This window comes from Gadus macrocephalus, chromosome 16, assembly GCF_031168955.1.
Source record: "Gadus macrocephalus chromosome 16, ASM3116895v1".
NCBI lineage: Eukaryota > Metazoa > Chordata > Actinopteri > Gadiformes > Gadidae > Gadus > Gadus macrocephalus.
In genome coordinates, this window is record NC_082397.1 from 7,271,693 (window position 1) to 7,283,822 (window position 12,130).

The 12,130-nt window shown below is 48.1% G+C and overlaps 1 protein-coding gene across 13 annotated transcripts in view; it reads right to left on the bottom strand.

Moving 5' to 3' along the window:
* mark4b (MAP/microtubule affinity-regulating kinase 4b) overlaps nucleotides 1-12,130 on the bottom strand; it is a 43,955-nt gene that overhangs the window by 24,793 nt on the left and 7,032 nt on the right. For all 13 annotated transcript variants that reach the window (XM_060075207.1, XM_060075206.1, XM_060075208.1 and 10 more), the window contains one exon: nucleotides 1,356-1,553. In XM_060075207.1, coding sequence (XP_059931190.1) covers nucleotides 1,356-1,553 — 198 coding nt within the window. The remainder of the gene's footprint in view (nucleotides 1-1,355; nucleotides 1,554-12,130) is intronic.

The following is a 12,130-nucleotide window of genomic DNA, read 5'->3' on the forward strand; positions in this document are numbered from 1 at the left end:
TTTGGCTTAAAAGGGGAGAGCAGGCTGCTAGCAAATACAGACGGCATCCGAGTGATATTCTGGGAGAACTGTACCGCTGACGAGAGAAAGGATTTGAACCCCCGCCCCATGGATGTAAATAACCCTAAATAAATGCTCGTTGACTTTGAGGAGTACTCTGTCTATGTGTGGTTGCTCTTCGACCTGGTGGCGTGGAAACCCCACACCCACGCCACGAGCCTGCTACAATACATACAAACGGGCGTGCGTGAAGTAAACGCATGCAAAATGTTGAGATGGACAAACGCATGCATAGAAGCACACACCCAAACACAGTCCTGTCCAATGCAACTTGTAGAGCAAGGCATTATTACGTTCATATTATAATATATAATCCCTTTATTTCAAGAGATGAGGGGTCGGATTCCCACTGGGCCACCCAGGCGAAGACGGGAGGCGCTGAAGGTATTGTGAGACGGTTTGGATGAAAAACGTCCATGAATGGCTTATTCGTATCCTATGGCTAGACATACAAGAGCCAGACAAAGAAGCACAGACGTGAGAGATATCCTCTTTCTCCGGCTGCTGATGATCTGTCCCATCTCGTCTGCGTTGTGCGCTGAGATGGAGAGAAGGACAGGCTGTCACATCCAACAGGAGAGTGAATAGACTCATCACCCTCACACGTCACCATCTGCTGGGACGAAGCACAGCAGCATGCCACACTCGGATCTCTTCTGCTCAGAGATCTCAATTCATATTATATTATAAAAACTAAAATGATTGGTGATGCATTATATTATCATTAAAGGAATGGAGCTTAGGGAGATAGACTCCCCTAGGTATGGCCGTCATCTGACATACAGACAGTTTTCCTGTCATGGTCTGACGCTGGAAATCGATGTCATTAGAACATGATGTTGATTATGTATGCATTATGATACATGCATGATTTTTTTCCTCATTTTTGTAATTATCCATGTAAACATCCTGAAGTCTTTGATGTCGCTCGGAAACCATCCCTAGTCTTGAACCAGACCTTCAATCACTGGTCCTGTGAACCAGGCCTCTGAACCAGGCCCTCATCACTGGTCTTGTGAACCAGGCCCCTGAACCACACCCCCTCCATGGTCATTAACCAGGACGTGAACCAGACCCCCTCCATGGTCATGAACCAGGACGTGAACCAGACCCCCTCCATGGTCATGAACCAGGACGTGAACCAGACCCCCTCCATGGTCATGAACCAGGACGTGAACCAGACCCCCTCCATGGTCATGAACCAGGACGTGAACCAGACCCCCTCCATGGTCATGAACCAGGACGTGAACCAGACCCCCTCCATGGCCATGAACCAGGACGTGAACCAGACCCACCTCTCTGCCCGTCAGGATGTGGCGGGCCAGCTTGACCTTGGCGAAGTTGCCCTTGCCGATGGTCTTGAGCAGCCGGTAGTTCCCGATGTGCGGCTGCTCGTCGGAGCACAGCGCAATGGAGTTCCGACATCTGGCGCCCAGCGACCGGCTCGACCAACCGGTGCTCTTCTCCGAGCGGCTGGCCGACAAGGAGCTATGCTGCGGGGGGGAGAGAGAGAGAGGGAGAGAGAGAGAGAGAGAGAGAGAGAGAGAGAGAGAGAGAGAGAGAGAGAGAGAGAGAGAGAGAGAGAGAGAGAGGGAGAGAGAGGGGTTCAATTTGTATACAAGACGGAATTCTGTGCATCTTCTTTGCATTTGTTATTTGTCAAACAACCCTCTGTCCATCCCTGTTCCATTGTCTTCTCGTCTCCCCTTCCAAATAAAGGCCTGTCCTCCCACTCGCTTTCCACTCAAGCCTCCTTCTTTCTGCGACTGCGACCTTAAGAGACCCCGACCGTGGCTGCGTGGTCAGGAGCCCCGCATTCCATACGCGTGAGGAGCTGTGAGGTCATCAATGTGTGACATGACACACAAGTGGTACGCGTTCGATGACACTGCGCCACTATTCTGTCGCAGAGCACTGAACACACACAAAAAACTAAAAATAGGAAGTATATATAAATTAATTAAATATAAATAGGCAATCTATTCTCATTTAAAAAGGGACTATTATACCACCAGGTGTGAGTGTGATTGGCCATTACACACAGTAGGAAAAATCGGCCTTTTCCTATGCCTTAGCGACAACACAAGTGGGAGTGTCCACTGCGATGTAATGTTTGATGGATAGATAAGCAACATTTGCTACACTCCACTGGCTAGACTGGTGCACTGATCTATCCATCCTACATCTAGGTGAACCGTCCCACTTGTGATGTCACCAAGGCACAGGGAAGGGCGGAACGGCTTGTAATGGCCAATCACACTCACACTTGGTGGTATAATAGTGCCCCTTTAACCTCAGCCTCTGATAATACTCCTGGATTCCCCGGCACTCGTATCCATCTCAAACATGTAACCCAGTTCATTATGCAGATACAAGGTGATAACGCAGTACAGCACAGGAGAACACAGAATTGGATCTGTCGCAATATGTCATATCACCCTGTCTGTGTACGGTGTTCGGGGAACGAACACGTAGCTGACTGAACAGGGCTCATGGCAAGTGCAGGCCCGTGATCAGACAGACAAAAAATGTTGAGCTCAAAGACATACGTGTCTCTTGGAATTCATCTCCAGCATTGGTTTAATGATGAGAGAAAGGCCCTCAGGTTGAACATAGTTGGTTTTCCATGAACCATTGGCCAGCTCATGACCGGCCTCGAGCCATCGCGACCACGCACACAATGGCATGCTTGTGCATGCATCCGGGCATCAAACATGCGCTCACAACCGCACGCACAAAGATAGAGAGATCGAGCGATAGAGCAAGAGGAAGCCCAACAGAGAGGGATTGAGGTCAGATCTCAAGATGTATTGACTGTTTCACACTGACAGACTTCAAGAGAGGGAAATCAAAAGCAGATTGCATAGGCAAACAACCCCATCTCCATAATGCATCCCACATACATCTCTTCCTTTATCTTTCATCTCTCCCAGTCCTTCGGCGAGATTACGTAGCAACTGTACTTACTTCTCGCTCGTCATTCAGAATCATATCCCTTCCCATCATGCACTGCGGCGTGCATGGCTGGCTACCATCAAATTATTTATCATCACATACTCATAGGAGATTGCATTCCATCAATATTGTATGACCACATACGTTCAATGTCGCATAATGAATGCCAGCGTAGTCGGCCCCACTATAATATGTTTCATAAACAATATCCCACTGAAACATAATTTAAGGCAACAGCCTCTAATATGAAACAAATTCATGTCATTATGATCTGTTTGAGGACCTGCCGATGTTTTTGTTGATATGATTTAAGCCACTTGAGAAAGGCAACACACATTGATGTTGAAAGTATTGCCTGTGTCTCTCCAGCTGAGAGCCGGCTGGCATGGGTTCAATCCCCTCCCGAAGACTAAAGGTGAGGAGGAGGGTAGGACAGGAGAGGATCACGCCCCGAGATTAATTTGGAGCAGGAAAAGGAGAAAACAGAGAAAGAGGACTCCTTCAAAAGTGTGTCAAATCGCCGCTCAATTTCCATCACTGTTGAGGTGATCGATTGCGGCCCCACTGCATGCTGGGATGGTTGGACATGTGGACCTATGCACCAAAAACATTTTTTAGCTTGAAATCGATGGGATACAAATGAGTGAGAGCTGTGTGTGAGAATCAATCAAATTCAAGGGCGAAAGAGGAAGCATGGGGCGGGAAGCTGGAGGGGACTAGTGATCCACTGCACTGCACTGGTGGTCGTCACGGAAACACACAGAGACAATGAGACTAGACAGGACACCAGTGATGGCTGACGAATGACTCCTCTGGAAGTTTGGCTTGGCTGTCCGGCCCGTCGCACCGGCAACGGTATTGACGCACCGGCGCTGCCCGCCAGCCGCCAGTGGCCCCCACGCACTGGGAGCTAAATCATGCGCTGGTTTTTACCCCCTTTTCCCCGATCCTACGCCATCATCAGGTTTGTTTTATACACGTCTGCCCTCTCTCCTTCTCCCCCTCCCCCGCAGAGAGAAACCTACCTCCCCCCTCTCCCATCCCTCCCTCCCTCCCTCCCTGTTCCTCTCCCCTCCACCCCCTTCTCCTCACCTCCTTTGTCTGGCCATGGTGTCTTCATTTTTAGAAACCTCCCAGCAATTTTGGTCCCCATAACACACACACCTCCCAAACACACCCCTCCCCCAGCCACGTTCTCCTTTCAAGGGTAGCAGTCCATCGATTCACCCTCTCTGTCTGATTGCTGTGCGTGTGTGCGCGCGTGTATTTTGTGGGAGCCAAGATGATTTGTAGGTTATTTTTACTGTTTAATTGATTGATTCATGAAAAGCCCCTACCAGCCAACACATTAAATAGCCCAATACAATTAAATGTACCCAGTGTGTGTGTGTGTGTGTGGTGTGTGTGTGTGTGTGTGTGTGTGTGTGGTGTGTGTCGAGGTGGGGGGTAGGGATCTTGAATTGAAAGACTCCCATCATTCTATTATACAGAGGAGAAACACCCGGAGAGATTGAGGGGGTTTGGGGGGGGGGGGGGGGGGGGGGGGGGGGGGGGGGGGGGGGGTGCGCGGCTGAAGCGCTAACCGTGTAATTTAAATTAATATCATTAAATATTCAGCCACGCAGCCGTGCCTTGTCCGTGTCGAGTGAAAACAAACTGTCTACCGTGACAATCTCTTAGTGGGTGAACTTTCCCTAAACGCTGTCGCTGTTCAGACCGAACAGCGCCCGAAGACCCCTTATTATTATCATCCGTAATTATTCACGATAAACCGCACGCACTAAATGAGACGCATCTCAAGGAGACTCGTTTACTTAACATGAACTATGAGCTACCATTCAACCCATTACGAACGTCATTAACGATTCACACATATTTGCATTTTCTCATGCTGCGGTTCAGCGTTGTTATTGTGGGATTAAACAAAGACAACTCCGGCAGCGCTGTGCCCCGCTCAGAGGGTGAGCCCGACACGATCTGCTGGGTGAGCCTGTTTGTAGCGTGACGGGGGAGAGGGGGAAGAAAAAAGAGGTTCCCAGGGACGACAACACTTACAAACGCAGAGGCTGGGTTGGGTGAATGGGAGATGAGACGCTTGTGTGTCGAGATACCGGCGTACTGGCGTAGCGTCTGTTTAACAACAATACGAGCATGTGAGCGGGAGGGGGGGGACGTCGGACCAGTGGATCAAACAGCCCCCCCCCCCCCCCCCCCCCCCACACCTGGTGAGCTGGGCTGGAAGCTATGAGATCACGACCTGCTTATAATCCGCCGAAAGAGCACCAATATTGGATTGGGTCGCCTTTTTTTAATAAATACTGATTTATATTTATTTTGATATTATTCCTCCTCTGTTATTTGATAGAACAGCCCGCCATACATAGACGTGATCGATTCAGCACAGTGTGTCCTCCATTTAACATCGACCCATAACAATTATCTTCACCCTTAAAAAAACGTTTTCCCGTTTCTTTCCTTCCATTTGTTCCTGATGCGTTCCCCATATCTCCGCTTCCTGGTGGTGACCACTCCCTGGCAGCGGGATCAGGTTTTCCACTGACTGGAAGCACTGGGTCTGCATGTCTCCTCTGATGGTCGATTCCAGACTTCCTTTCAGGGGATTTAAACAAGCTGTACTGTACTGTTTCCTCCACTAGACTATACGATAAGATAGTATTCTATAAACCCCTATCCAACATAATACAGTAAAGTGTAGACTATACTAACTTCAATAATACACTATACTCGAATAATGCTACACTACAGTGAACTTTAATATTGTAAAGTATACTATAATGCAATATACTAAACTATATTATACTATACTTATATAAAGCTATCCTGTGAATTGTAAACGTGAAAAGGTGTAAATATGAACGTGAATGTGAGGTTATCTTAAAAATATGAGGTTTGACCGTTTAGAAGACACTGGGAGAGTAGATGCTTTATCACTGCTGCAACTACACAATAACTGGGATACAGAAATGTTCTTCCAGACCACGCCTTGAGGCAGGGGGGCAAGGCTGCAGACCTTCATCTCTGTCTCTCTCGTGTGTGTGTGTGTGTGTGTGTGTGTGTGTGTGTGTGTGTGTGTGTGTGTGTGTGTGTGTGTGTGTGTGTGTGTGTGTGTGTGTGACGTGGTTCTGTACAGCGATGGTTAACCTTGAGCCATCCTCAGGCAATTCATTTCTCTCTCTCTCACACACACTCTTTATAATTATACTAAGGCAGTTAAAAATGCAAGTAGAAGCACAATTAACCCTGAAGTGCAGAAGAAAGAATAGATCTGCCCACATTGACAATACTAACTGACTTCATATATACACACATGTCCACTGGACACACACACACACACACACACACACACACACACACAAGGTCGGAGGCATAGATCAGCCACGCGCCCATCATCCATCTCTGCCATCTTCCAGTCACAAGAGCATGGATGAAGTTTCACATGGAACATGCGAGGTACACAAAGGGAAAGGAAGCACGTGTGCGAACACACACACACGTCACACGTCACACACACACACACACACACACACACACACACACACACACACACACACACACACACACACACACACAGAGTGTGAAGGCCAACGCTCATATTTCACCCCAGCTAGCAGGAGCACCACAGAGGGGCACCAGGATATGATGCACTGAGGGAACTTAACCCCCCGTGTCACTTCCTGTTCTGAGAACGGAGAAGCAAGCGACAACAAAGGGTGTCACATGCTCTCCCGCAGCGAACACCAGGCGCTTCCTGCACCACGCTCCGCTCCACCCCATCCATGCTCCACCCTCCACTCACCCCATCCATGCACCACCCTCCACCCCATCCATGCTCCACCCTCCACCCCATCCATGCTCCACCCTCCACTCACCCCATCCATGCACCACCCTCCACCCCATCCATGCACCACCCTCCACCCCTACCCCACACCACGTCTCCTCTCCCTCAGCAGTGAGGAACTTCGGCTGGGCTGACATTATCACTGTGAGCCTACATCCAGCCTTGGCCCAGACTGTTAACGGGTGAAAAAAGGAATAAACTATTGAGGATGCAATTACAGAACTTGTTGTCTGAAAGGATTCATTTGTGTGGGAGTGTGTCAGTTTGTTTGAATATTAATCACTACAAACAGGATTATTATTTTTCTTGGTCACTATTGGGGAAAGCTTCCTAGCCAGGGTATTAACCTGGGTTGAACTAAATAGAGATACAGCAAGGGGAGCTGTCTAACATACGGCTGGAATATAATGGATGTCAAAGGAGTGCAGACTGCCCAGTTTCAGGACGCGGGGGAGAGGGAGAGGGGGCTAGTGTAAATCAAAATCATGGCTGATTGATTTACATCTCGACATGGACGATGTCAACAATTAACATTGGGTCTCAACAACTTGGCCTAATCCTTAATAGATACTACAGGTAGGCTGTGGACTTCATGGGGGATTGAACTCAGTAGTACCTCCCAGCTGAGAGTAGAACACCCTCACCACTACACTAACCACAGATTCACCGTGTTTTTTAAGCAAAGTCTATGTGTAAAACAAATCTCCCTTCATGAAGTCAGCAGTACCACGTGATGGGAGCTATCTTGATAGGATGCCACGACCCCTGACTGACAACACATATCACGGGGCTTTCCATTCACGTACAAGTAGCGTGCGTCTGGAATGCGCGGGTGAGCACATTCCTCTGCCCAGCACAGAACGTCACCATGACTCCAGCTCCAACCACCGAGGCAGGAGGTACCTCTGTTCCCATTGTACGGTGGAGCTCAGGAACAGCTAGCTGTAACACTGTCTCCTGTACAGTGACCAACCAGGCGGCCCCATCGAGATCAGAAGTCTATTCTCCGGTTTTGATCCGATCGGGATGCCCGGGGATTACGGTTGAAAAAACGTGGGGAGGGACACACAAGCTTTTGAAAGTTTACATTCCTCAACAGTCATTATGCAGTCCAGTGCGTGTGCGACCAGCTAAGCTACATGCTAGAACTGTCGCACACACTGTCCCTGATATTTGTCCACAGTTAAGGTTGACTGTTCTATCACTTTTGTGTTTTCCATGAGCAGTCTTCAAAGCGATGTACTAGGAATCAAAACATTTGTTAACAATAATACTCAAGATTGAATGGGTGGCAGTCAGACCACCACCAGACCCTAGCACCACCACCAGATAGACCCTGGCTCCACCATTAGAACGTGGGACCACCACCAGACAGACCCTGGCTCCACCAGACAGATCCGTGCTCTACCACCAGACCCCGTCTCCACTTGAGTCCTGAGGTGGCCCCGCCGGTCAGGAGCCCAGTCGTCAGCAGCGGCGACAGCAGCCGCCGAGCTTTGGACGGCTGCCATGTTTGGTCCTGCGTGTGCTACCATTCATCCCCGGAGCTGCGGTCATCACAGCACAACTCAGTACGCGGCCTCAGATTTATGCAGCTCTGGAATCAGCTGCAGCCAATTACAGAGCTGAGTCATTCTGTGTCTAGACCCGTCTCTCTCGCTCGCTCTCCTTCTCTGCATCTCTCCTTCAAATCACTCTGTTGAGTCCCACTTTCCCTGTCCTCCATGCCTATTTTTTTTAATACAGATAAAAGTTATTATTCAATCATTTGTTTTCTCAACCTCTGCATCGCTCTGTTGACCTTCTCTCTCCCTCTCCTCTATGGCTATGGCTGTAAAGGAAACATGTCTCTCTCCATGTTGGATCCTTCTCTCCCTATATGGTCTGTAGAAGAACTGACTGACATGAAGAAGGACCAACACTCCTTGATTTAGGAAAAGGGTTAGAAACGATGAGCACAATGTCATGAACCCACCACATGAACATCCTTTACAACTGTACTGTTTCCATTCTAGACATACGCAAACACTGAAAATTATACACATCCTAAAACGAGTATCAGTTCTACTAGTGATTACTTGTTTCCATGTCAGCGTGTTGACATTTAGTACTGACACACTTGTTACACTGCTCCTATGAAAACAACACCTGGGGTTAATTTCCTGTATGGATTTCACAACGGGCTTTAATTACATCAGTTTCTGTTTCCGGTTCGGCCCTCTCTCTCTCTCTTTTGTCTCTTTCATTAACACATACGGCAACTTCTCTTTCTCAATTCTAATAGAGAGGTGTGTGTGTGTGTGTGTGTGTGTGTGTGTGTGTGTGTGTGTGTGTGTGTGTGTGTGTGTGTGTGTGTGTGTGTGTGTGTGTGTGTGTGTGTGTGTGTGTGTGTGTGTGTGTGTGTGTGTGTGTGTGTGTGTGTGTGTGTGTGTGTGTGTGTGTGTGTGTGTGCGCGCGCCATGCAGGGAAGAGGTTTTGGAAACAGCTAAATAAATAACGCAACAGCACATCAGGAGCTATTACCCTGTTCGGTACCTCTCAAACCCATTGGCTGGCTGGGAAATGTTCTACACAGGAAGACGGTGTATGCCCAGTGATTCACTGGCTGGAAATAGACAGCTAAACAAAAGACGTGTTCCAACCCCTATTTATACTTTCACACTTGGAGCGAAACCTAACAGGGCTCTTGGAATGTATTCAATATTCATTCAAGCATTTTCAAATTTTAGAAAATTTCCAAACCAAGATTTAGAGAATTATAAAACCGTGACAAAGCTAGAATGTATTGTATGCTTGTATAGTATTGAAGATAGGCAGGACTTATCCTTTGCATCCAAATCCGCTGTCAAATACACGTTACATTTGAGGCTCAAAACTGGGAAAAACATAATATCAAGATTCAATGCGTCTTTGAGTCTTAGAAAAGCACTTTATAAATCATTATTAAATAACACTACAATCATCAAAAGTTGAGGGTCAATCATATTAAACAAAACGTTGTGAGCTCTGCTGCTGGTGGTACCAGTATCCAGCCCCTGTGACTTAACCATGCAGTACCACATCGTCCATGTAGCCAGCATGTTGAATGTGAGCCACTTCATCACGTCTCAATACACAGTAAACACACAGCAACCCGGTGACCCGGTACTCCACCCGGCAGCTCTCAACACGCAGGCGAAGACTCGACCCAACAGATGAACAACCTCCCAGAAAATGAAATAATTTCACAGACCCCGGGGATGGAAACAGGCTCTGCAGACGACCCTAAGCAATCTCCCAGGGCAACAGTTCAAACACCTGACTTTAATGTGACGCACACACGCGTGCGCGCACACACACACTGACACACACTATCACTTACAGATGAGATTTGGCTGCGTCGAGTCAAAACTATGAGAAGGCCCACTGACACGCAGAGAGATAGAGTTGATTCACAGTGTTTGCATAACCCACAGACGTGTCTCTGGGTTACAAGATCCACCCGATTGTGCGTGATGCTTGCCCAATGGCACCTCTTCCCGGTTGTGGTCAGCAAACCCAGCCATGTGGGAGGGGTTTAAACGGAAAAAAAACAGGAAATCTACTTTTTTCTAACTTATATATGAGGATTTAACAAACAATAAACCATGTCATATAAAGCCATAGAAAGTGTTTTAGGATAAATCTCAGAAACCAAGCACCCACCCAGACCGGGGCCTGAGAACAACATAATGAGGGGTCCTGGCTGATGAGTTGAGGTGAATAGAAATAGCAGAGGGACGATGAGAGATGTTATCTTGTGATCCCAGCACTGGCCTTAAGGGAAACAGAGGCGTGTAAAGGGACACCTGAATGGCCAGCAGGAAGACGGAGCCCCCTGAATGGCTAGCAGGACCAGAGAGCCTTTATGTCACGACAGACTGAGGGACCTCACTGTTGTCCATGACGAGTGATTACGTCTCTGGGAATCAGTTCCCACGTGGAGGTGCTTGAGCTAGAGTGTATGTTTGAACTGTTGGGTATAATCTTTCACAATGATGTGAAAGACGAAAGGAGTGCATTTGTTATCGAGTATATGGTATATAACCACTACAGAAAACTATAATGCACAAGCCTCTGACCCACTTTCCAAATGCAACCACATTTAGCAACATATACATAACTAGACTGTAAAGTAGTTACGCCCATTCAGTTTTATGTGGAGACTTTACTCTCAATGTCAGCAACCATACTAGAGTTTAAACATCCGACAAAGGAAATCAAAGTGTCTTGAACTTTTACTCCACTGGGAAGTCAATCTGAAAGTGAGTCTGCGGGCGACGTCAACCACTGTTGGCCAGGCTGATGCTGACGAGATGATGTCGCCAAGACATTAGTGCAGAGTGCTCTCGCTGAGATGGTTCCATAAACCGCATGCATGCGGGACTTTTATTTTTCTAATGCAGGAAAAATGTCATCTTAAATTGTAGATCAGTTGATATCACCTTTGTATTTGGGATACTGCTGAAGACTACAAGAAACAAAACATTTATTGTAACCTCAAATGGAGAACAAATTTACTTTCCCAATTCCCAGTATAGTGAAACTAAACACGTCGCCGTGGCTTTTAATTTGCTGAATGTTTATTTTCTGGACACTATGTAGGGGGTTGAGGTGTCTTGATTGACTAACTTGGCTAAGTGGACAGTAGCTAATGCCATATTAAACTCCTCCCCTCGTTTCCCTGATTACCATCTTAACGTCAACATGACCTGGAGCGCAGCAATTAAAGAGAAAGCGGCCCAGCTGCGAAGCAATTAAAAGGTTAATTCCTTCTAGAACAGTTCACCTAGGTGCGCCTACAATCACATGTACCCTGCATACGCCCAAGGACAGTCTCCTTCAGCAGGATTAGCGCTTGGTTCAAGGTTCCTCTGCAGTTACCGTGTGCAAGAAGAACTCCAGGTACCGTCCTAGCTGCATCCATCCACGTCAGTACACGTTTAGTGACATTGTACATTGCACGCAATGGCGCGGGAGAGGGCCCCGACGGTGACGGCTCAACCAACGCGCCAGGCCGGCAGGCAGAACCCTGGAATCAAAGCGCCGAGCCCGAGCCACGCAAAGGCCTCCCAAAGGTCTCCCCACATCAAACGGCGGCTCCTTTAATGGCAGGCCGACAGGATTCGTTTAAAGCCAGCGAGGCGTTGGATCACACGCCCTGGGCTGTTTACAGCCCGGTTTCCAGGTGAACGGCGAGGGGGGGGGGGGGGGGGGGGACGTCGGGCACCAGAGAAG